This window comes from Patella vulgata, chromosome 9 (assembly GCF_932274485.2).
Source record: "Patella vulgata chromosome 9, xgPatVulg1.2, whole genome shotgun sequence".
Taxonomy (NCBI): Eukaryota; Metazoa; Mollusca; class Gastropoda; family Patellidae; genus Patella; species Patella vulgata.
In genome coordinates this window covers 42,856,973-42,884,414 of record NC_065887.2, presented here as the reverse complement: position 1 = coordinate 42,884,414, position 27,442 = coordinate 42,856,973, and the positions used below count along the sequence as shown (strand labels likewise).

The following is a 27,442-nucleotide window of genomic DNA, read 5'->3' as shown; positions in this document are numbered from 1 at the left end:
CATATTTATTATATTTCCCATACCGTATATCTACCTACACTGTTGACATATCCAGAATTCACTGTACAAATAAATATCAACATATATTTATAGAGATTCTTTTTAAAAATCAAATCTAGATTTTATCTGCACTTTTAATTTTTATTATTTATTTGTTACTTTACAATCTGTAAGAATATTTTAGCATCAAGTTTATTGAATAGAGATATAATTTATTGGGATCACCCAAGCATCTCTCAGACTGCATTTTAACCATTTAGTTTTTATTTTCATGTTGGTGTGAGCATTTGTTTTGTTTTAAAGCATTTTACCTTGTATTTCCTTGGTTTTTGTTTTAAACTTTCTAACATTTGTGTGATTTTAGTTGGAATGTTTGACCTGTTTTAATAATTAACCATGTTACAATCTCTCCTTCAAGTGACTTCTTAAGAAAAAATATTTATAGAGTTCGACTTTACAATTTTTTGTTGGTTGGGCTGTTTTGGACCTGGGTTAATATTGATATTTGATGGACAAAGATTGAGTCAAACTATTTAGGACTTGATTTCATGATTGAATATTATCTGTAAAAGTGAGAGATTGTAACTATATTCATATTTAACCATACTTACAAATCGGTCTGTCCATTCTTTGTGTTCTCAGAAAGGTCTGATAAAATGACGTGGCCATATGATGATGCTCATATGTACAGATGAGTTTTTTCGGTAATAATAAATAACCCTGACGCGTGAAAATAATTACAGGAACTGTACGTGTATATATTGAAAATCTCAGTCAGATGTAGTTTGACAAATATCGTTGGAAGTAAGCTTAATCTGTTTCCTCAATGTGAACTCGAAGATTCAGTAAATAGTTAGGTAGTTTATGGATTTATTTCATAAAGACATGAACACAAACCATGATTATAGTTTACCACTGGATGGTATTATAGACCTCATGTAAATGTCGCAAACAAAAATATATGTGATTATGTGTTTGTCCTCAAACCTCAAATTTTACACAATAAAAAGTAGGAGATATATGCTAATAGAATAGCAGTAAATATTCAAAGATTGAGACAAATTAGATTTATTTCCTTAAATCAGAAATTCTTCAACCCACGCCTATGCCTGCTTCTTCCTGACCTTCAGTTGTTAGATTTTTAACGTTTTTAAGCATGCAGCTAATGAATGGCTTTACATTGCAAGTAAGACCACAGATTAAGCTTTGAATAATACAATAAGTTTCAATGGGGGATGAGGAACAGTTTCCAAAAGATCCAAATATTTCAGTCATCGAAGACATCGTCATCGAAGAGCAGAACCAATGCAACAGCATCGCAGAGCAGATAGAGCACCTCTACACCACCATCACCCATTTCTGGGTTTTCCAAGAGTTCATTTTGGTTTTGGTCATTCGTCGATATTTGACGATCCTTTTATGGATATGCCACAGGCTTCAGGGTAATCTCAACGTTTTATTTTAACCCTCATTCCTCTGAATTCTGCATGCTGGCTTGGACGTAAATGTAGTAAAGTGTTAAATAGATTTAGAGGTGGTAGTGGCTTATTATATGTGTCATAATTTATTATTAAAACCAATTTTACGTGGTGGTGTAGCTAAGATTTACTGAACCAGGTTCTTTATCCAACCGGTTTCCTCCCACTGCTAAAGACCTCTACGCGCAAGCGAATTATTGAAATAAAATTGAACTATGTGTTAGTCTCTCTCTCTTTATCCAAAATTTTAATGTCAACTTCCTTAAATTAATATATTGCACATCTTGATTTGAGGGGGTGGGTGGGGTGGATGGCCGAATGGTTAGCATGTCAATGAGTCAACTGGCGTGGCTTCGATACTCCGGTTGTACGTGACAAGGAGTAAGGTCGCCTGTCCAACCTCGTGGGTTTTCTCCGGGTCCTCTGGTTTCCTCCCACTGCTAAAGACCCCTACGCACAAGCAAATTATTGAAATAAAATTGAACCATGTTAGTCTCTCTCTCTCTCTCTCTCTCTCTGTTTATTTGAGTATGGATGTTTCCTAAAAATCCCCACAGACTCATCTTCTGGCTACACCAGCATATTTCAATCCTCATGGAAGAATTTGGTAATCAATATCAGGCAAAGTTGATATTTTAATCACTTTAAAAAACGGAGGAAAAAAAAAATATTGTAGATTTTAAAGTAAATTTTTGACACATATCTTTGACCCCAGTATGTTGTATTGTAGTTGTTTTACATTTATTGTACATTTAGAATAATTTTGCTTGTATTTTTATGTGCCCACATTGAAATGTGGTCGTATATTGTTGTCCGCCCGGTGGTCCGGCATCCACAATTTCTTTTGGACGCTCTACATGGTCATGAGATGAAGAATCCTATTGATTTTCAGCGATTTCCGATAATTACTGCCAGAGTTATGGCCCTTGATCATTTTGAAAAATCTTGTGGACGCTCTAGAGGCTAAAGTTAATATCCGATTGACTTTAAATTTATACACAGTGTTTGAGGCCATGAAATAAAGAATCATATTGATTTTCAACGATTTCGGATAATTGCTGCCAGAGTTATGGCCCTTGATCACTTTGAAAAATCTTGTGACGCTCTAGAGGCCAAAGTTATCATCCGATTGACTTCAGATTGATACACATAGTTTAAGGTCTTGAGACGAACAAGTATATTGATTTTCAATGAATCTTTATGACTTGAACAGCTAAATCCATGATGTTAAAAGTTTCGTATACTAAACGTTAGCATGGGGCAGAACTTTATAAAAACCAAACAAATTCTAATGGTTTTCTGATAATTACTTAATGAGTTGTTACTCTTAATCAGATTTTAATGTATTATAAATGTTTCATTACCGAAAAAAGTAAAAATATGTGACAACTCTTGTTGACTTCCCGGACGATATGGCTGCTGTGGGCGTATGTTTTGTTGCCTGGCAATCTATCTTTTTTGTTTTTACTGCATAATTTATTATACACAGAGAGAAAGCTGGGGTTTAACGTCTACTCAACACTAACTAGGTTATTTCGGGACTAACATACAGTACATATTTATTCCCATATCATGTATCTTGTAATAGAAAGAAACCAGAGGACCCAATAACAGAACGATATGAAGTGTCGACATGGGCCAAGAAGGCCTTCAGAATTTAGATAATACAGTTCCCACTTGTCATGTGTTACCTAGTTGCTCGGATGGGACCAAAAACTTTTGTCCATATTTGTACGCCATGTACTTTTGAGAGTTGGAGTAGTAGAAGGAAAAGCTGCTATCTCAAGATTCTCAATATGACTGTATGTTAGTCTGAATGTGTTGATGAGACGTTACTAGTAAATTACTAGTGCTTACCATGTAGTGTTTCACGGCTATTCAAACACAGTTTTACGTATATTCAATATTCAGATTTTTGTCACCCATTTCGTAATGTTATCAACAAATATTTTAAAATTGATTTTAAAACTTAACATATAAAGTAAACATTAATCATTCAGATTGATTGAATATTCAAATAGCATTGAAATAACGACTTAAAATATTTGAATATTAAAATCTGGATTGAATGTGACCACTACTGATTGTTATAGTGTTAGTATGACAGAGCTTTATTTCATGTGTAGAATAGGTGGTGGGGGGGGGGGGTTATAATGTTAGTATAACAGAGCTTTATTTCATGTGTAGAATAGGTGGGGGGGGGGGTTATAATGTTAGTATAACACAGCTTTATTTCATGTGTGGAATAGGTGGGGGGGGGGGTTATAATGTTAGTATAACAGAGCTTTATTTCATGTGTGGTGGGGGGGGGGGGGTTATAATGTTAGTATAACAGAGCTTTATTTCATGTGTAGAATAGGTGGGGGGGGGTGTTATAATGTTAGTATAACAGAGCTTTATTACATGTGTGGAATAGGTGTGTGGGGGGGGGGGGTTATAATGTTAGTATGACAGAGCTTTATTTCATGTGTGGAATAGGTGGGGGGGGGGGGTTATAATGTTAGTATGACACAGCTTTATTTCATGTGTAGAATAGGTGGGGGTTTTTTATGAATGGGATAAATCTACTTGCTTTGAAATACCTTTAGTTTAGAAAACTATTCCTTAAAACCTAAAATATTTGATCCATTGTCTGCTAATTGTGCATTGAATTGGATCAGATTGTAATTGGGTATATACCTGTCTGCATGTTTTCTGGACGAGATTGGATCAGGTTGTAATTGGGCATGTACCTGCCTGCATGTTTTCTGGATGAAATTGGATCAGGTTGTAATTGGGCATGTACCTGGCTGCATGTTTTCTGGATGAGAGATTATGTAGTTTATGATGAGTTAATCATGGTAAATGTATAATAGACTGTTTGTTAGTAGAGTATCTTCATCAATCAAGGAAGTCAATGTCATTAACTCAATTCCTTGATAAAAGGATTCCTTCCCCAAAAAAGGTGAAATGAAAGTCTCTGCTAAATCAACAAATGGAGAGATGGCAATATAATAATATTTAATCATATGACACAAACAGATTAAGGTTCATTATATAAGTCATGTATATCTTTTACCAAAGTTGAATAACACTCTTTCCTTGATTTATGAAGATGATTAAAAATAGATTAGATGTTTGAATGTGTCAGACCACAGGATTTTTTTTTTTTTTTTTTTTTTTTCAATTTTTATATATTTTATGTCTGTGGGAATGTGCATCTGTAGTATTGCTTCAGTGTTTGTTCAGTTTGTATTTGTTTCTGCAGTTATCCTGTATTATGTATACCTAACAGTTATTAGAAATGTAAAGTGCAGTCTGAATAGGAATACACAGAAATAAAAAGATGATAATGTTATTGTAAAGAATTTCATTGACCGATAATGTGCATAAGATATAGCCAATTATTTTCAGAAGTGTAAACTGTTGTTGGATAATGAATTAATCTTCACTGAGGTCACACCAACTGTATTTTCTCTTCTTCAGAGTCAACATTAATAAAATAAAATTTCAAAACTTCAAAATTTGAAACAAAAAGCTTTTGAACAGCAAAGAAATAAGAAGAAAATTTTTATACGCCCACATTTTCATATTGGCATCGCCCTGTCCGTCCATCCATCCATCCACAATTTTTGTGTGGACACTCTACAGGTCACAGTTTTTATCCAATTTTTATGAAATTTAAAATATAGGTTCATCTCCAAAAGATCTCGGTTCATTTTGATATTGTCATCCATCAGACCATAACTTCATGGATTATAGCCCCTGATTGATATTGTCATCCATCAGACCATAACTTCATGGATTATAGCCCCTGATTGTAGGAAAAATCATGTTTTGAGCTTGTGGACACTTTAGAGGTCACAATTGATATCTAATTTTGATAAAACTTGAATTATATATGTTTATAATGCAAATGTCTTGATTTCTTTTAATATAATCGCGCACATCGGACTGTATCTTCCTGGATTATGGCCCATGATTGTATGAAAAAGCATGTTTTTAGCGTGTAGTACCACTAGAGGTCACAAATTTTGACGAAACTTGAAATATATGTTCATGTTGCAAAGATTATGGTTTCTTTCGATAATCGTGGATTTCGGACCACAACTTCATGGAATATGGTCGCTGATTGTACAAAAAATCCAATGTGATTAAATTACAGATCTAGACAAACCAACCCCATGCATAGACTTCTTTCATATTTCTCTAGACGATTTACAACCCATGTTACTTAGTAATATATTCGTTACATTTCTACTTGAATGCTAAAACGATATACGATATGTAATTTCTTAATCTTCATTATCCTGTTTTCATTGGTCCACAACCTTGTGTCGAGATTATCAAGCCAGGGAGAGAAAGGGAAAATCCACCTTCCTATTCTAACTTAAAAAAGTAAGAGATTTGTGATAGTGATGCAAAAATGTTCTCTCTAAACTTGACTTCGCCTGGGAACAAACAAATGGTATTGTCATCTTATTGGCCAATTACTAACAGCTTTTTGATGGGTAAAAGTACCATTGATGTCCCTATGGATTTGTGAGCTCAACAGCATCCTTTCAAATGGAAAAAAACACTCCTGACTCCATTTCAGGAGGGGGGGGGGTACTTTCTTTAATCTGTCTGGCTTTATTGCTGTCTGATCTGAAAGTCCTATACTTAAGGAAAATTACAACCCAATAATGTCCAAATAATATATTTTTTCTTGACCAGGTAGGATATGTGGAAGAATAGCTATGTATGGTTTAAGGTGGGCCGGTGTATTGATACCTTCATCTCTTCTGTTTTTTTTCAGGTTTACTTCATTTTCTAGTACAAATTTCGGTGGCCCCACAATGGGCGGTAACTTTAAATCTACATCTACATCAACAAAATTTGTTAATGGTAAAAAGGTAACCACAAGAAAGTAAGTGTTGTTGTTATTTGTAATTCTACTAGCTAGGTTAGACTGTATTTATTGTTAATCTTATTGGTCATACTAGCCTTATTTATTATTTATTATTAAAGAAACCAGAATATTCTTTCACCCTGATTAGAGATTCAATTTTAAGCTAGCCTTGATCGTCATTACTACTCTTGGTACGATAATAAACAAAGTCTTGATTACGTTAAATCATCCATCATAACAATGGCATCAAGAGTTGATTATGGTCTGGATAAGTTAATTACAGTAATGTCTAATTAATAATTTAGATAACATTTTAGGCCTAAAGAAACACCTGCAATAGGCAGATTCAGCTCTTGCATAATGCATGTTTAATCTTATCGATGTACTAGGTTAGGCTGTTTTTAAAAGTCTCTAACAACTTCCATTGGTTTTATAGTATTTGTTATTCGATGTCAATGAAAACCAATGATCTGGTTTCTTGTCTCAAAGAATTATATTTACAGCCATTAATTGAATGAACGATTAAATGAAAATAAATTGATTTAAACATTATGTTTTTCTCTCGGTTATATTCCTGATAGATTGTTTTATAATTTTGAGTGAAGTCTGTATCACTACAGGCCCAGGGGACTGTACAGCGCAGTGGATGCTTACGGCTAGCATAATCTGATATGTACCTTTGTTTGTGATTTCTGCGTATTGTGTCTTGTCGATAGATTTGTTTTGTGTAAAGTACAGTATGTGAGGTGGAGTCCCCCTTTATTTACTATTAGAGTAATGACTTAGATATCAATTCAGCTCAGCGAAATCAGTTTTTATTCAAATATAACATGTATAAGAAAAATAGATTGCGTGAAATGATTTACTGTTTCAACAAATGCACCAAAAATGCTTCAAAATATTAAATTGAATGGAATAGTAATATCCTCACTAAACTTGTGTGTAATTAACTTATTGTTATAGAGTGGTAGAGAACGGTCAAGAAACAGTAACGGTAGAAGAAGATGGTAGAATCACATCCCGAACGGTTAATGGTCAACAACTACGAGATGGTGGTCAAAAGTACAGCATCAAGAGTTAAATTTATATATATATATACACATTAACACGGCTTTTAATGTTCTGTGACTAAAAATAAAATATTATCAGTATTGTTGATCGGTTTATAAACTCTAATTATTATATTACTGGGCTCTCATTGACAAACATTAATTAATGTACAGCTGAATTACTTTAAACAAAGAGGATGATGTATAAAATCATTTATTCCCTTCTTAATAAATGTTTTTATTTCATAAGTACAAGAAATATGTGACAACTTTTGTATTGTACAATTTTTTTAGTTTTGTGTCTCTTAGCTAAAAATGTATTAAATGTCAGATTGACAGAACTTTACGGTGAGAGCTCTGATATCTAGCTTTCTTCATGTATTGGAATTTCCTGAAATATTCCATGATCGCAGTTCTCAGAAAACAACAGTTCAATTCAGATACAATGGAATCGGTTAAACCAATATTGATCTGTGACTGGTGGATCTTATTTTTAAACTATGACAATTATTAATTTTAGGCTGTTTTATTTTGTTCGTAAATAAACAGTTTAATCAGGGTATCAATATCGGCTCCTTTTTCACAGTGTTATTTGGCTCTTATAGCATGTGTCACAGACAGTGAGTTCTGCATTGACTTACAGATTTATAAATTAAAAGTGGATTGAAATGTTTTGTTTTGTTGGAACTCAAATTTCAGATTCTTAAATACCGTGAATATTTATAATTTTAGAGTTTTACTTTGTTATAATGAGAACTTATATATCCTCAAGAAACAGTACATAATGAACGACCTCTCTTATTTATATTTTGAACACCACCACTCCTGTTGATTAATGAGAACATTTGAGAGTCTTAATACTTGATGAAATCTGCATGGCTCTGTCATTCAAATATTCACACATACACACTTGTCAAGCCAGCATCTTCCAACTCAAACTACTAGTCATTTTACCAGTGATATAAAATAACATGCTCATGGAGCTGAAATAACATGCTCATGGAGCTGAAATAACATGCTCATGGAGCGGGAATGAAGAGAGTAATTATATCTTCATCTCCTTGACTTGTATTTCTCATCCCATATTTTTGGCCTTTTAATTGGGGTATATATCAGCTTTGTAAAAAAAATAATCATATACATGTGCTGATATATTTGATATATTTTAAAGTGTAGATTTGACCGGCATATATATATTAAATAACCCCCTAGTTTGTCATGTGCTGAACTTTGTGTTTAAATCTCAGTGAAGTCCCAGTTCTAGCTTTCTGTTATTTTGGCTTATCCAAAATGTTCTTACGGTGATTGAAACATCGATCGTATAATCCCCCACCCCCACCCCTAAAGGAGATGAAAATGAATTTTATAGGAAAATTGAAACAATAATTAAAACTGTTACTCCGAACTCTACATTAATAACATATTAACTTACATTTTATTGTCTGTGTATAGGGTGATATCAATCAATGAACAAAATCAAGTAGTTGCATCATACCAATAACATAACAACTTTTTTTTTTTAAATTAATGAATTTCTTCCAAGAGTTCTTGTTGATATTTTATATAAACAAAGTTTACGAAATGTGTAATGGGTGTGTATGTGCATTTTGAGAGATTCATGTATTTTATCCTACGGTTTCCTTGTGACTTGGCATTTGAAATAAAAAAGAATTAAATAGACTTAAGGGTAATATCAGAGCTTTCATTGCAGACAATGGAACCAATGATGAGCCAGGGTTTTTTTGTTTGCATTGCCCTGTGAGTGCCAATAATAATATGTTCTCATATAAAAGATGTTACATGATTTTATATGATGCAGTTCAATATATGACTGTGATCTGAATTTGTCTCCCTTGGATTTACAAATTATTAAATATATATTGAGTATGAATCCATAGTTATCTGCTCTTTGTATATTGAAGCCGTTTATATAGGACATATTACATTGTATATAATTAGCTTATGTCCTCTTATCAAGAATTAGTTTATAAACCTATATATTATTTTAAATAGGTATTTAGTTCATATAGTTCAGAATATTAAAAAAAAAAAATGGAAAAGAAGGAATTTGTGTATAATCTTATTCATTTTACTATTTCGTTCATATAGTTAAAGGTATTTTTTAGCAGAATGAAAAAAAAAACAAAAAAAAAAAACAATTGCTTCATTTATTCTTTTGTCTCTGTTTTGAAGAGATAAGGCCAAGCTAAATAAATGATTATTATTTGAGTATAGATGTACATTGTATCAAGTAGCATTATCATATTCACCAAGAAAATCAAAGTGATACTGTCTCAGTATCATCTGGTCTAAAACCTACCTGAAATAACAATTTACCAGAAATAATTAATCTTTTGGCATTTCCTTACATTTATCGTAATTTTTGCAAGACTGTACATCTACATACTATATTTTTGCTTATTTTCCCAACACACATTAATTTGCGTTTTCTTTTGTTTTTTGTGGAAACATTCAAATGCTGTAAAACAAGATTTTAATGTGTTAACCCTCAAAATAATAATATAATTTGGTGGACGATAAAAAAAAAAAACCACTGAATAATTATTTAAGAAAAGAGTGCATTGCAACAGTTGTAATAAATGCACATACATGTTGATCTGCCAACCTTGTTTTTAGGCTAATTTGAGTTCATATTATTCTATTGTTTTACAGTATATCTAGCATTTTGTTTGTTCAGAAAAATAAAATTAGTTTATAATTAGAATATTCACAACTATCCCTAAATTGTTTTGTTCAAACAAGCGAAAAGAGAATTGTCTACTTAGTACAAATGATTAAGAGACTCAATGTTTTATTTTGGTCTGGTTTCCGTTTATCCAACAGTAGATTAATCCAGTATAACAGAGTTTTACTGTGTATATAATATTATATATGTGTATTTAATTTTTGTATATTAAGATAAAAAAAAATATTAATCTAAATATATTTACAGTTGAACGTTAAAATGGATTATTTATCGACATTAAGGTCCGTTTCAATTTTGTTTGGATAGGGTCAGATTTTGTAATGTTGGTTTGAACACAGTTAAAGTTTTAAGTTGTGTGCCAAGTATTGAGCAGTGTGAAATGGATATTTAATGTGTTTGGGGTTTTATCTCTGGACTATTTTAAATTAAACTAACTCCTTTATGTGGAGTATTATCAGATAGGTCTGTACTTTAAATCTGAGAATTATACTAAATATATAGATATAGCTCAACATGGTTGCTTAGATACAGTAACCCAAACCATGGTATATTTATGGATTTCCTCCTTGTGTCCTGCAGACTATATCTTCATGTTAAAACAGCAAAGCAAATGTACACATGCAATGGATTTTCCCAACTTGGTGAAAGGAAAGAGAGACCTCATCTTTATGAAACAAGAACATTTTAGATATAGAATGAGCAGCTGGGGGTAGGTTTTGGTCTCCCTCTCTCTAGTACGGAGTTTAATGTCTTCTTCCAAAGTGCATGTTATTGCAGACAAGAAGAAGTTTGCTGTCCAATGCTCAGACACTGTTCTACAATACTCGCGTCAAAAGACAACACATAGTAACTCGCGTTTTTCTTATTTTGAGAAAACAAAGGAAACCGTAATGATTTGATTATTGAGTTACTAGGTTTTGCTTTGGTATACTAGGCAATTGAAGAAAGTTGTTAGGTTGTGTCATGGGTATAACTGCTTACAAAATCAAAAGATTGGAGTATCTAATACAACAACAGGATGCACATACCCTAGTAACTACAGATTTGGTCCTAACTCAATTTTGATAAAAAAGTGAGTTACTAGGTTTTGACTTTTGATGGGAGAATATCTGCAATGCACAAGGAGTAAAAGTGTGAAGAGTAAATATATAGGTGTAATATTTGTTCAGTTTGTTATTGTAATGTTATATATATAATACAGTATGAGAGTAATGTATCAGCTTTGTCTACTACATGGATCAAGCAAATATTTCTACTTCCTATTTTATTTTAAAATTGAATGTTTTAGTCTGGCAAAAATAAATAATAACAGATCTCAATTTTATAGTTTTTATATATTCACCACTTTTTCACTTATGATAATATTGTTTTGTATACTAGCGTTATTGCCCTTGGTTTTCTATTCCATGCAAAGCCCAGCTTAACCGGAACGGAGCCCTGGGCCTGACTGCAATCACAGGGCCCCTTTAGAATGGCACGCATGCGTAACACACAATTACATAATATCTGATCACATGCGCAATCTATTCAACTGAATGGCATACAAGTCTAGAAGCCTAGACTGATCACCGAGTTGAACTTCACATAGCAGGCTGAGGGACACCTCAGTCTCCGCCCTCGCGCCACTAGATCAATTACCGTGAAACTTTCATGTGGAATTTGAATTTTTTCTCTTTTTGCCATGAACCCCTGGGCCTGGGCTTTGATTCCATGTCAGTCCCCTTCTTTCCGTAGACGCTCTTGAGACAGCTGTCCTTCGATTGGCTTGGAAATGAAATGGGGTTTAACATCCTTCTGTTCTGTACCTGCTCTGTGTGTGTTAATGAAGACGGGCATACGCCATACATTCTGCTGTGAGAGAAATTTTGCTCGGACAGTGGCACTACAACCTACCCTTCTTTCGAATTCTAACTGTCAAGGGTTCTTTTAAGTGCACACCAATGTGTACGCGGGATCTTGGGTGTTTCTTTTGTCCCTTACAGGTCCTCCCGTCCAGCACCACTGACAAGAGGGAACCATGCGAGAAAACCCTGATGAACTTTCTCCAGATTATCGAGCAAATGTCTTACTCACTGGATGAGCCACCACGGCTCTCAGAGTTGGAGGCAGACCACCATTAAATTTCATCATCTCGGTACCCACAAATTGTAGTTAGTCTATTACAATTCTCTCTCTGTCTCTTTTCTCCCTTTTTGCATGCCCATTTTTGTTGACTTTTTGGCCTAGAATCGATGTGATACAATACATAACTCTTGATTAATTAAAAAGATATATTTTAATACTGGATAACATATTTACAGGTACATATGAACATCATTTGGTTGAGTATAGTAACGTCTAGCTATAGCTGCTTCTCCTAGGCCTCACAGGACCCCTCTCTCCGGGGTCGAGGGCAGGCCCTCTCCCGAGGTCCGGGCCGAATTCCCCTCTAGGTCTCTACAGGTCTCTCCCCAGGTCTTCCCCGGTCTCTCTAAGTATGCCCATTTTGTAACGTGCAGTCTGTCACGTGATCTCAGCAGACAATCCTGATTGTCACATGTCCAAAATGGGTTACAAATGAAAAATATAAATTAAAATATGAATTCAAAATACAATAATAAAATTTAGATTACAAATGATATTGTATTACATGGATGAAGAGGGTTTGAATTAACATTTTCTGTCAGGTTTTGGTAAATATTCATGATTTTGTGGCGGAAGGATAACGGGGTTATCAGGTTGGCTACGGTGATATGTACGGCAACAAGTTACATGTTTTTAGTATGCTTCTTCAAGTTTGTGTATCTCAAAATTTTGGTGGTCAACCTCATACAAATTTTAGTGCAAAGACATGACCATTTGTTCCTCTGTCTGTAATGAAAAGCATTCAGCCCAACGAAAATTTGGGGAAAAGTTGGAGGTGGGCAAAGTCAATGGGAAAATTAATGGTGGTCTGCCTCCAGTTAACTGTCAGAGTTATGGTCCTTGTAAATAGATGCTAGAATACTTCATACTACTACTCATTTAATGGGTGTGTAACTTCTGTACGAGAGAACAATGGAGTTTGACATCCACTTGACACAAACTAGGTCATTTTGGGACTAACATACGGGGAATCGAAACCACGCCACTTGACTCAATAACAGACCATCTGATCCAGCGTGCACGTGTTAACCATTTAGAGAATGTGGCACTTCCCTGGAAAGCGTTGAGAGTGTGATTTTATTTATTTATTGAGTGATAAAACAAACCGTATTTTATATGTAGCTCTGGACTCCAAGGTTTCAGTTCATAATCATCACCTGCAGAAGTTTCAGAGTCGCAGCTGAAAACTAATCCCACTAGCAATGTCTTCTGATACTGTTGGTGGTTGTTTGCTGTCACTAAGATGCTGGTTCGTGTTTCCCATACCAGACATACTAGAACCACATATCATACAACAAGTCTATTCATATAACAGGTTATAAAACTAGAACAACATATCATACAACAACTGTAGCTGTTCATGTCATACAGAACCACAACATAAAAATCAAACAACCACAGATTATAGCCTACAACAATCACAGGTCATACAAAAACTCTTTCAGGATATAAAACAACCACATATTATACAACAACAGATATACAACAACCACAGACGATACAACAACTCTTTCAGGATTTAAAACAACCACAGATTATAGCCTACAACAATCACATGTCATACAACAACCCCAGACGATACAACAACTCTTATCAGATCATAAAACAAACACAGATTATACAACAATCACAGATTATACAATAACCACATACTATACAACAACCACAGATTATACAGCAACCACAGATTATAAAACATCCACAGATTATACAGCAACCACAACAACCACAGATTATACAGCAATCACAGATTATAAAACAACCACAACAACATACAGCAACCAAATCATAACATACAGCAAACACAGAAGATCATACAACATACCAAATCACAACATCCCCATCAGCCACAAAAAATCATACATTAAGCAGATCATACAATAACCACACCAGACAATAACATACTCACCTGAATGCAGGAACGGGAGGTGCCTGACTGGGTTGCAGCCAGGGGACCCAATATTAAATGGGTTGCAATATTAAAGAATTCCCCAAATTAGTTCCAAAAACATTTTGAACCATAAATACATTCGTCTACCATACTAACACAAATTGCATGTACATGAGTGTAGCATACAATTACCAGAATATGTCGCCTTTTCACTGTAGATGCAAGGGCCCCAGTGATATTTTGAGCCAGTGACCATGCAAGTTTAATTTGGCCCTGCCTGAACGACTAATGGCTAATCTCCATAACCTGTTAGAGAAACAGTCAGCAATTTCTAGCTTATAAAAAATATACTTACTTAGATTGCTAGTATGAATACTATATCAGATCGTTTGAATCCAGAATGGTGTCTAACATGCATGATCGGATAACGGACTAATATTCTTCAATTATCTAGGCTGGTAGTAGTTGCTTACACCGTCACCGGACTAGAATATCAAATGGGATTTCCTAACCTCGCTTATCAGTTGGGATTTCTTATGCTCGGTTAACACAAATTAGTATTAGACGCAACCAATATTATTTTGTATGCAAACGTTAGCCTTGGAAATTGAGGAAACTCCAAATGTATACACACCAAGATTGACACCACTAACTTAATATAACAAATCCGGTGCCACCTCAGATCAGGTGTCTATTACTACAACATGAAAAGCAACATTACCTGCAAGACAAGCTCGTATGTCAATATCAAATGAGAGAGGTTTGGTGTTGTTGACAGAAATGACACTTATTTGTACGGCTTTTCCCGTTGTACCGGCAGCAAGATAGGCAATAGGGTCGTCACCAATTAACCTGGACTAAAGATTTAAAAAAATGTATTCTGTAACACACATACACACATGTTGATAAAAACAAAAGACATATTCTGTATTGAAAACCTACAGTGCGAGCTGTCCATACTTATCAACAGGATATTATTGAAGAACAGTTTCAATTATTTGTTTACTTTTGGGGCCTGGTTTCACGAAATTTTATCTAATATAAAATCCAAATTTTAGTAATTTGATTGGATAATATTATATTGATTTTAGTGCTTAGCCAATCAAAATTGTAGTATCTACTAAAATTTGGATTTTATCTTAAGTTAAAATTTCGTGAAACAGGCCCCTGGTCTACCACGTGGAGGTGTAGCTACCCAGGGTAAGATGCACATGTGGCTAATGATATCAGTAGGTCTGTCAGCCAACAGAAATAAACATGTGGCTAATGATATCAGTAGGTCTGTCAGCCAACAGAAATAAAGAAACCCTTGAGACAAACCTGCAGGTAAGACACAGCAAACAGGAACATTGTAAACAGCAAATATTAAACGTATTTTCAAATAAATTCAATTGATTCAGGAGGCACTACGCTGTACACTTTCTAAGAAAGTCAAAACATAATTATTTCATGTCTTTTGCTCAATAGGTTACCAACTCACTATTATACGACCATGGGCATTATTTCCCACCCTTAAAAATCATTGACACAGGAAATAATAATGCAATTGCCTCCCTTGTTTTCCTATTGCCTCCATGCATTAGCCATCTTCAAACGTTGGAATTTGAAGTTGAAAATGATATTTTTGACAATTTCTCAGCTGGCAATAGTGAATTATAGGATTAATAGGATTATTCTTTAACAAGGTAGGACTGTTTATGGATACCATCTATTTTAAGGCTTTATTTTACTGAATTTTAAAAATATAACTTAAAAATATGAAATTGCAACTTTAAAGAATACGCTGTACAGGTGATAGAAATGAGACGTTTTTCTACACCACCCAGCTATAGCTATAAATCATATCACAGTCAACATGTACTACACAAGTTTGAAGAAAGGGGAACACATTTGAAAAATCATGCGAGTTTAGTTTATTAATAAACTGATATTGCCATAACTTTACCAGCAATCTCAAGGGAGTCACAAATCCCCATATGCCTACCATTTTGTGTATTTCTTTTCTTTATTGTGCTGGATTCGGGGCAACATTTTTTTTAAAATTTATGGTATCCAAATTAGCCACACCCGGATTGGAACCCGCTGAATTTTTACTAGAGAGCATTGCTTCTTACAACCCGGTGGCCTGTTTCACGAAATTTTAACTAAGATAAAATCCAAATTTTAGTAATTTGATTGGATAATATTAGATTGATTTTAGTGCTTAGCCAATCAAAATTGAAGTATCTTTTAAAATTTGGATTGTATCGAGAAACAGGGCCCAGGACATGATATAAGATTACAAGATATATAAATTACTTACTGTTGCCAGGAAAGTTGGGGAGGTAAAAATATTGTTTTGTTTGATAATGCGCATATCCATGTCACGAATATTAGTTGAATTGGACAACTGAACAGATTTGATTTCAACTTCATTATCACTGTTTGGTGATAAATCCACCGTAAATACAAGAGGATAGAAAGATGGTTGAAATGTTGCTGGAAGGCCTCCTGGTTTTGAGTCATTCACATTAAATTCTGCTCTAGCAAACATTCCCGATACTTGCCGGATATTTGCTGACGGGTTATACAACGGGGCATCCATGATCTGAACACCATTGCAGGGAGCAGAAAAATTAACCCTGAATTAAGAAAAAAATATTGAAAATAGATCAACTTATTACAGTATACGTCGGGTTGTACACATCATTCTTCTAATTATATATTTATCAGTGTAGTCAGTAGCCGATAGACGTGGGGGCCTAAGGCCCAGCCCCCTACATGACCGTGTAAAAAAAATACTTATTATTCACTGTCTATGAAACGTGTAAATCTGAAGTCTTGTTTGGGTTGATGTATCTGATGAAACTGAATGTTTTATTCAGATCCAGATATGCGCCCCAAATCACCATTGGCCCTACCCCTAACTAAGTATCCTGCCCTACCCCTAACTAAGTATCCTTACCCTACCCCTAACTAAGTAACCTGCCCTACCCCTAACTAAGTATCTTGGCCTACCCCTAACCAAGTATCCTGCCCTAACCCTAACTAAGTCTCTTGGCCTACCCCTAACTAAGTATCTTGCCCTACACCTAACTAAGTATCTTGCCCTACCCTAACTAAGTATCTTGCACCCGTCACTGGGCACAGCTTTGTGTTGGAAGCGGAGAATCAACTGGAACTGGTGCACCAATTCCACCCTGAATTAATCGGACCTGACTTGTATTTGTTTTTACCGTGTTGTTATTTTGAGCTTCATTGAGAACTAGTGCTAAATGTTCCTCATTAAAATCTTTATTAGATGCTAGGGAAATGGTGTAATATGTTTGATGTAGGGCCGATTGGTTAACTGACGTTTTACTGTTTATGACAAGGTTAGGGTTCAGGTGTCATCTATGTACCCCATCGTTTCTTGTCGTTGTGAACCGGAAATTTCACAACTGTGTATTTAGTTGTTCAGTGTTTTCTATATGACCCAGGTAACCAAACTAAACTTATCGCCTGATGTTTCCATGTTCGGCTAACTACCTTTCTTTTCGCGATGGATCAGTGATTAAAACGTTGCCTCGCTAACTATAGGTGTCCCGTGTTCGATCCCGGTGTTGATCGAGAAATTTCATCTGTTTTCCCTAGATTATATATATAGTTCCTCATTGCAAGTGGTGCAGGGCGGAGGGCCTGGCTCGGGACAACGTATAGTCGTTCTGATGGGAGGAAAAATCCGGAGGTCTCGTGTATACATTAGCGTGCACGTAAAAGAAGCCTTGATAGTTGGAATTTGAAATAAGAGTAAGTCGTAGTGCAGCTGTTCGGCAAACTTTCTTTCATAGCACACTGTATGGCGTATGCCCATCTTCGTTATCCCAATTGGAGCAGGGAGCCACAATATTAATACAGAAGTTATACTTACTGACTGTTGACCATTCGTAAACAACAAATAAAAAACACCACCACCAAATCCTTATCTTGTAATCTTTTAATCGTCTCCATTTTGTTTGTTAGTCTTATATCCATTTATACCCGGTATAAGGTGTATTGTAATACGGTGGTAAACATTATACAAGGTATGGTATATAAATATATCACCGTATAATCACCTTGACAAGCAGGAAGTAATCGGGATTAAACCAGTCATAAAGACATGTTTAAAGGAGCTAAATCCCATACTCAGTATTTTCTATATATATTGACATTAAAGCTGAACTCCGATTAAAAAACTACAGAAAGAATTAAATACAAAAAAAAGTTAACGCCCTAAACGCCCAGGATTCCCAAACGAAATATAAAAGAGAAGGCGGTATTCTTGTAAGATTAAACATTTTTTTTTATTAATAGACGGACATATCTATTGTAAAATATTGTAAGAGTGGTATGAAGTGACTGGGTGTAATGAGATATGATATGTAATATACGTCGATATATTTATACAGCCATATACCTTGTATTTATATATTACTGACACGCAGGACAGAAAAAATCATAAATGCCTTTAAAAAACCCTTGAGACAGTTATCATTTTCACGTTATATTAGACTTATGACAGCAATCCCTAATTTATACAAAATACCTTGCAATATTTACGAATATATTGTTTTCTTATTTAATTACTTTGATTAAAAAATATATATATATTTTCAATTATTAAAATAAGTAATACAATATAAAATATATTTCTTTGATTAATAAAATATATTACTTTGATTAATACAATATATTTCTTTAATGAATAAAATATATATTTAGAAAAGAGATATTGCTGTAGTAATGCTGGGTATTGTTTTTTCTGTGAAAACAGGAAAGTTTGATTTTTATTTTATTATTTGGACTTGTACAAACTAGGCGCAGTGGATCGGGGTTTTGACGATAATGGTGTAATGACACAGGTGTGCGATTATTGTACTTTAACTGATGGGCTTCTTCCGTTCTGCACTTTTACTACATTGTGTGGGGCGTTTCGGCTTATTGTACGCCCATTTAATCACGTGAGATCAATTTAATCACGTGCTGTGAGTTATATTAGTCTGTTACTCTGACAGATTTTAAACATAAAACAATAAAATGTCGCAATAAAGGAAACTTTACAAATGTAATTTTATCTGGTGTTTATAACATAAAAGTAGAGGTGTAATAAAACTGATAACGTCCATCATGAGATATTGATGAAATCAAATCGTGATAATGACGTACAATATATCTTTATATAAGATTATAAATAGGTGGAGGTTAATAATAATTTATGTGTTAAAGATACAAACGTTGTTGAAGGACTACTAATATAACATAATAAAACTTCTAGTAAGTATCCGTCATTTGTTTTTTGCCATTTTATCAAAGGTTATGTATCTTTAGATACGGGGACTCGATATTAATGTTATACATATGTTCATTTATCATAATTAATTCAAGGCGGACAGGACAACGCCCCCTCCCCTCCCCCAGCCCACGATTTCGTCAATAAACTCTCTTTAAACATGAGGTTGGACAGGCGACCCTACTCCTTGTCATGTACAACGGGGATTCGAAACCAACCACGCCAGTTGACTCAATGACAGACCTTATGAAACAGCGCGCACGCGCTAACCATTCGGCCATTCAACCCTCCCATGAAATATAGAAGACAGGTGCTTGCTACAATCTTAGTAGTTATTTCATATCTTTATGTGGGGACAACAAAAAAAAACCCCTCCCCTTGTTTTTATGTTATTAGATAAATCAATTGCGATTCTGTTAATTTGGATACCAAACTTGAAGTGGCGGGGAATCTGAACAGGGCTAGGATCAACTACGTCCACCCTCGTCAAGTTATTAAACAAATCAATGTTTACACCTATTTGACAAGGCCAAAGGAATAATTTACTCAAGATCACGAGTTGTAAACAGGGCTAACGGGGGAAATATAACTCTTATTTCTTTTTTTTCTTTTAAAACTTTTATATCATAATATGTTTTTCTTTTTCATTTTTTGTGTATTTAGATTAAATGTTTCATTTAAAAAAATATCATAAATTATGAAAAGTTTGAACAAGTCTTCCATAGCATGATGGAGTACTCCTTTTAATCTCTGTTAATTTATATCTTGTAGAAGCGACTAACAGGACATCACGATGCCAAAAATAACGTGTTTTATAACGTTGGACGGGGAGAAAGAAGTGTACAGAAACGGCGAGATGGTACGAGGTACAGTCGGTTTACAAGTCGTAGAAAGTTTAAAAGTTAGATCTGTACGAATATATCTTTATGGTGAAGCTTTAGTCAAGTGGGATAACGTGTTTGAGAAGAAGGAGTACGTTGCACGAGAGCGATATATTGGACGCCATGTGCATTTATTTGGAAATAAAGGTAGGCCCCATTTTCATTAGCCCAGTCGTGACAGAAAAGTGGGAAGTTAAACCCCATTTCATTTTCCAGTTACGTTGTGTTTTTAAAGGGGCTTTCACAGTAAACCCCTATTTTGATAACGCGTGGTAGACTTTGTTATTTGTAAAGCTATTTTCAGATTTCAGAAAAGGTATTTTTACATAAATAGACATTGCAAGATTGAAGAATAATGGAAAACAAGCATGCTTGACCCTAGTTCAGCTCTGAACGTAGGTCTCATTACACTCGCCCTGTACGTTCAGGAACCGTCCTTGTCGAAAAAGAATCGGCCCCAATCAAATTTACTGGGCAACTTTTTACTTCTAAACGGTCGTATATCAGTCTCTCTGAACGCCTGAACAATGTAACTGAACACCTCAGTGAGAAAATAAGACCTTGCTGTTCACCTCGCTATAGTCAGTATGTGCAACAAAACACGCTGTTAAAAAATACGTTCCCTTCTGCTAAACTGCTTGGCAGATGACATTGAAATCTAAATATGGGTAAGGCACAAATTTACGTAACTCGGCCATATATGACGAACCGAAATTTATGTAAGCATGGGGCGGGGGCGGAGGGGGGGGGGGGGGTAGTATCTTTGAAACAAAATTGGAATCAATGGAAAATGTATGCATACTAATATTATGAATTATTATAAATTGCAGATAACGAGTCTTCAAATCCCGACGTCACCCTTCCTGCTGGGAAACAAAATTATAAATTCTCATTTCGTTTGCCCAATGGCGGTCTTCCTTCGTCGTTTGAAGGCGAATATGGAGCTGTTAGATTTTGGTTGAAAGTTGTGGTTGATAAACCAATGTTTAGTTTTAATGAAAAGTGGTGGAGATGTTTTACAGTTTTAGAAGATATAGATGTCAATAAACCTGGCTATAAAGTAAGTATAAATAAACACTGCTTACATCCGGGAGCTAGTTGACCAAATGCATAAGAAATGAAATGAAATGAAATGGGGTTTAACGTCCTATACTGTTCTGCTCCTATACTGGGCTAATGAAGACGGGCATACGCCATACAGTGTGCTATGAGGGAAATTTTGCCCGGGCAGCGGCATTATCGCCTACTCTTATATCGAATTCCAACTGCCAAGGGATCTTTTACGTGCATTCTACTGTATACACGGGACCTCGGTTTTTCGTCTCACCCGAAGAACTAGACAGCTGTCCTTGTCAGGCCGTCCGTTCTGCACCACTGACAAGGGGAAACCACGTCGGAAAATCCAGATGAACTTTCTCGGCCAATGCAGGGATCGAACACCCGACCTCCAGGCTAGCGAGCCAGCATCTTAACCACCTAGCCACCGTGGCTCCCCCAAATGAAGAAGACGCCCGTTCGCATACGGTGTTGACAGAGAAAATTCCTAGAGATTTTCTGATGTGGTTTTCCCTTGTCAGTGGTGCAGAGTGGAATGCTTGACAAGGACAGATGTTGTCGTATACATTGGCGTGTGCGTAAACGAAGCCTTGACAGTTGGAATTTGACATAAGATTGGGCCGTATCACATATCACATATAGACAAGTTTCAAACATTAGACATGATTCAAACATTCTACTGTATCACATGTTTCAAACATTTTCCGGAATCAACTGTTGATGACCAGAGGCAGCCGTTCGTGGCCAGCATCAACGGTTTATGTCCAGAATCAACCGTTCGTGGTCAGATTCGTGACCAGCATCAACGGTTCATGTCCCGAATCAACCGTTCATGACCGGAATCAACCGTTTATGACCGGAACTAACCGTTGATGACCGGAAACAGTCACTCGGAGTAGTGAACTATTTTTAAAATGTTTTATTTAATTCTAATAATAGAAGATACGTTCAAGATTGTAGAGTTTATGGTGAGCTCTACTTAAAGGTCTTACTGGTAGAAGATGTCCAAGAGAACTAAAATAAATACAGGATTAATCGACTTCTATATAATTTGTAAAGCCTGTGTCTACTGTGTTGTTAAGGTTCAAAATATCTTTTATAGGTTCCGCTTAGGCGTGGTCAAGAAAAAACTGTATCAAAGGCACTTGGTTTAGGCAATGCTGGAACATTGGTTTTGAATGCTGAATGCGATAGAAAAGCGTATTGCCCTGGTGAAAAAATAGCACTTAACGGTAAGCATACGCCTTCATATATCTTGTTCAATATGATTGTGTAGATGTTTTGTACATTTTCAATGTCTTTAAGGTGATTTCCAACACATTATAATTAGTAGGTAGGCTCAATCTGATTATAATACAGATCTATATTTCGTTTCGTTTTTTTTATTCCTTCGATGGCCTACACTACATGAAGATCTGGATCCTGTTTCACGAAATTTTAACTAAATATAAAATCCAAATTTTAGTAGATACTTCAATTTTGATTGGCTCAGCACTGCAATCAGTCTAATATTATCCAATCAAATTACTAAAATCTGGATTTTATCTTAGTTAAAATTTCGTGAAACAGACCCCAGACAAGTAGTAGCGATAGGTCACGTCAGAGGTCATGCGAGCGGCAAGTAAGCCTATGAAACCAGACATTTGATTAAAGGGACTATCCCGAATTGAACAGAGTCTCAAAAAAAAAGTCCGAGTACATATGATATTTAAGCGCCAAAATATAGAGGAATGGTGTATTTACCTTGTCTCAAAGTTTCAGCTCAAATTATTAAGTCGTTTGGGCGTGAACGTCAAAAATGCTTACCCGGACACGTAACCCTTTTAAGATTTCGGGTCAATTTTTTGGTTGGATGACCTGATAATTGATTCTCGTTCCTTTAGAGGTCTATGCAATGAATGGCCCATGTGCTGTACTTGATAACGAAAGGTAAATTTCACCTACACATAATTTTTATAAAATTAAAGCCTGGTTTTATCCACACACCGCATAATATAGCTTGGGACACTGGTCTCCATTTTGTTTGAAAAGGTATCACATATATTGAGTTAGTTGCTGGGCCCTAAGGTAGAGGATTTTAAGGGATTTTTACACAAAATTAAGCAGTTTTATCCTCAAAAATAGTATCGGGATTGGCCCTTTAACCAATCAGTATTGATGTTTCTAATGGATCACCCACAGTTCCGTGTAAAACACACCTAAAGCTCGCCGCAACAGACCGTTTCATTGGCTAATCCCTTACACCATCCCGAACACGTCAATGATAACAACTCTTCAAGATCCTAGTGTAATAAAGACAAGTTAAAGGAAATTTTGAACTATAAAAAACGAAACGAAATAGGATGTGTGTTTTAATCAGATTGTAGGTATGTTGTATGGGTGACACATACATAAGCCATGTAATGGGCAGAACAGGTTCAGACATTCAGACATGTTGATGAATAAATCTGCTTTATGCTTGGGTAGAAACTTTTCACCTTTGTTTAAGTAGGGACGCGGCATATTTCAATTTTTCAGCTTCTTCGTCCAAATCACTCAACAGATTCCAGTCAAATTTGGCAGATATGATACTTGGGTCGTGATTGTTCCGGTGTGTTATATAATAGATTTGCCCCCCCCCCCCTCCCCCCCCCCCCTCCTGGTCGGTTACACATATTTATATCAACCTTTTGGTGGCATTAAGGTACCCATGCAAATTGTATGGGCCCAATGTAGACGTTTCCTGGTTAAAAAATAATATCAATATTGTGGATGCGCATCTATTTTTAGGTGTGTGTGTGTGTGTGGGGGGGGGGGGGCTATATGCTCTATAAGGTATGTCATTGAGTCAAGTGGCGTGGCTTCGATCCCACACTTGTACGTGACAAGGAATACAGTTGCCTGCCAAACTTCGTAGGTTTTCTCCGGGTAATTGATATAAATATGTTAATTTCAAAATGTCATTGTTTTTGTCAAAAGAATATATCACTATTTAGCTTTCCCGTCTATGTTTTTTTTTTTTTTTTTTTTTTTTTTTGCTCGTTTTCAGTTTTAGTAAAAAATAATTCAACGAAAGACATGGGTAAATTGAAAGCTAGGTTAATTCAGATATCTGAATTTAAAGCTAATGGTGATAGTAAGATGTCAGACACACACATACGTATTATTGAAGGTGAATCGTCTATTGCAGCTGTAAGTACTTCAATAATAATACATAAAATCAAATAAAGTTTAAAGACGAACAAAATAAATACAGGTTTTTGTTTTATACAAAATATTAGCTAGAGGTCAAGTAAGGCCTGTGTTATATATAACATATTAGCTAGAGGTCAAGTAAGGCGAGTGTTATATATAACATATTAGCTAGAGGTCAAGTAAGGCGAGTGTTATATATAAAATATTAGCTAGAGGTCAAGTAAGGCGAGTGTTATATATAACATATTAGCTAGAGGTCAAGTAAGGCGAGTGTTATATATAACATATTAGCTAGAGGTCAAGTAAGGCCTGTGTTATATATAACATATTAGCTAGAGGTCAAGTAAGGCGAGTGTTATATATAACATATTAGCTAGAGGTCAAGTAAGGCGAGTGTTATATATAACATATTAGCTAGAGGTCAAGTAAGGCGAGTGTTATATATAACATATTAGCTAGAGGTCAAGTAAGGCGAGTGTTATATATAACATATTAGCTAGAGGTCAATTAAGGCGAGTGTTATATATAAAATATTAGCTAGTGGTCAGTTATCCAGTATATTTAGCAAATCTATGCGTGGATAAACGCCCACACAGCAGTTATACGTCTCGACAGCAGTTTTTTTTTCAGGAACGAATAGGCCTACCTAGACATTGATCAAATTTGACAAGGGGTGCCTGTAAGAGATCAGATCTGTGTCGAGTTTATAAGCTTGAAAACATCTGTTAAAACTGTATCATCTATCGCGTTATTTCAATGATATTCGGCGAAGGTGGAAAGCTCAGAAACGAAAAGTCGTGGAACGCTGAATAATGACAGGATTCGTCCTCTTGTGATCCCCATCCTTCACACCAAATTTGAAAAGAATGCGTGAAAACCGTAGCCTCTGTCGAAGGTGGATAGCTCAGAAACGAAAAGTCGTGGAACGCTGAATAATGACAGGATTCGTCCTCTTGTGATCCCCATATTTCACACCAAATTTGAAAAGAATAACGTGAAAACAGTAGCCTCTGTCGCACACGCAAGGTTTTGGGTAAAATGTGTATGTGTGTTGGAGGGAAGGGGGAGATGAGGGAAAACAAACTCCGGAAGGAAAGTTACTAGGGTTCATCCTGTCATGACCACAGGGCCTCAAATCAAATGTCACAGGAATCCGTTAAAATCTATAGCCCCTATCACGTTCCTAATTTTTTAGGATAAGGGGAATAATTCCAGAACTTAAAGTTCCATAATGCTGAATATCCTATCATTACCTCCTATTTTTTCTTTGAGCGTTTTCTTTATTTTGAGAGAAGATTGTATGAAAACAGACAGGGGACTGTACAGCACGATGGACGATGACAGCTGGCCCTCGGGTCCATTCTCTTGATCTGATACATAGGGTTTTTTTTAAATGTCTGTGTATATTGTTTGTTTCCTTTCAGTATGTTAGCCGTGTGTAATATTTTATGTTTTTTTTTTTGTTTCAAGGGACAAGAGAGGAAGTGGGAAAACCAAATGTTCCTAATCGACGCCCTTCCATCAAGTTCAACAAATATATCCTGTCATATCATAGATGTTAGTTATTATATTAAGGTCAGTTGAATATGATTACAAACCAGGGGTTAGACCAGGGAGGGTCGGGTGGGGGGGTCTGAAGATAACGTGATTACCCGGGAATTTACAAAATCGGAAGCTGTCAGAAATACTTCAGTTCATTTGGGTGCATACACATGTAATAATAGAGTGAAATGACGTCAATACGACTGTACTCTGCATGTTTGTCTGTTCGACGTTATAGTTATACTCCCGTCAGACCGGGGTGGCGTCCTTACTTCACTGGTTTTAGAGCGCGTTAATATCGCCTTAATCCTGATGGAAACGCCAGCTATCTTTCTGTGGACACTATGGTCGCCAATGATCGCAGATTAGTAAACCAACGTCTCACCCACTGAGCCACATAGTTAAAATGGAAATGGTCAGATAACTTCGTCGTCGATCGGATTTGTACCAATATTGATGATAAATAATACATGGTAATTTCATCATTTTCTCTACAGATTTGGGTAGAGGTTCCATGGGGTTTAGATTTATCTGTTCGCCTACCAATAACCATTGGAACTATTCCACTTAAACAGAACACTACGCCACAACCAGTAGGAGCCGCATCCAATACGTTTGGTAGGTTAAAGCTAATCCCAAACATTTTTATACTGTCCGTGTCACTGAACCTTGCTAACAATCAACAGATTGAATAACAGGAAAACCAGTACAGGTAGCAGTTAAATCTTTATTTAGTGGACATCAACAAAACATATCGATCAAACGAAATAAATGAATTAAGATGAGATGGAGGTTTCACGCCTTACTTTACTGCACTGACTGGTCCAATGAAGACAGGTGTAACCCATACATGTTGCTATGATGGAAATTACGGCCGTACAGCAGCGCTACGGTGTAGTCTTATATAGAATTCCAACTGTCAATGGCTCTTTAACGTGCACATCAACGTGTACACGGGACCTGGGATTTTTTTTTGCCTCATCAGACCCTCCGATTGCACCACTGACAAGGGGAAACCATACAGGAATATCCTGGGGAAATTTCTCGACCAACATTCGGCGTCTTACTCACCGACCCCCCCCCCCTTCCCACACACACCCACACACACACACACACACACACGAATGTTAATTTTAATGTTCACATAGCGAACTGACAAATTTGTGCGTATATGAATAATTTCAGAAATAGATACCTGTAAAGCATTATGTTATACAAAGTGTAATCATGGCATTATGCATTTTGGAAGCAGTTACGGAATTTTTACGAACATCCGTTATGTTCCAATGTGTACGTATGTACCTAATTATCAGTTGATGACGAAGGCTGCTGCTCAACCAAAACCAAAAGTCGTAAATACAAAAGCAGTTCCGGCACCAG

At 35.7% G+C, this 27,442-nt stretch overlaps 2 protein-coding genes and 1 long non-coding RNA gene across 8 annotated transcripts in view; 2 read left to right on the top strand and 1 right to left on the bottom strand.

The window, feature by feature from the left end:
* Positions 1–11,423, top strand: part of LOC126807811 (dnaJ homolog subfamily B member 6) — a 44,162-nt gene extending 32,739 nt beyond the window's left edge. For 4 of the 6 annotated variants that reach the window (XM_050532640.2, XM_050532641.2, XM_056103321.1 and 1 more), the window contains exons 6-8: positions 1,272–1,442; positions 6,256–6,366; positions 7,312–11,423. In XM_050532640.2, coding sequence (XP_050388597.1) covers positions 1,272–1,442; positions 6,256–6,366; positions 7,312–7,429 — 400 coding nt within the window. In that variant the 3' untranslated portion in view covers positions 7,430–11,423. The remainder of the gene's footprint in view (positions 1–1,271; positions 1,443–6,255; positions 6,367–7,311) is intronic. The other 2 variants (XM_056103322.1, XM_056103323.1) reach the window with 1 other exon arrangement.
* Positions 11,424–12,360: 937 nt separating this feature from the next.
* Positions 12,361–18,180, bottom strand: LOC126807808 (uncharacterized). Its single transcript, XR_007674177.2, has 3 exons — positions 18,009–18,180; positions 16,422–16,740; positions 12,361–14,976 (listed from the first exon to the last, which is right to left on the bottom strand). It is a non-coding gene; the product is annotated as an uncharacterized LOC126807808 (long non-coding RNA).
* Positions 18,181–20,954: 2,774 nt separating this feature from the next.
* On the top strand, positions 20,955–27,253 carry LOC126807745 (arrestin domain-containing protein 3-like). Its single transcript, XM_050532518.2, has 7 exons — positions 20,955–20,958; positions 21,121–21,350; positions 22,449–22,578; positions 24,375–24,517; positions 25,991–26,095; positions 26,560–26,655; positions 27,248–27,253. The coding sequence occupies exons 1-7, from the start codon at positions 20,955–20,957 to the stop codon at positions 27,251–27,253; spliced, it is 714 nt and encodes a 237-aa protein (XP_050388475.2).
* Positions 27,254–27,442: the final 189 nt, after the last annotated feature.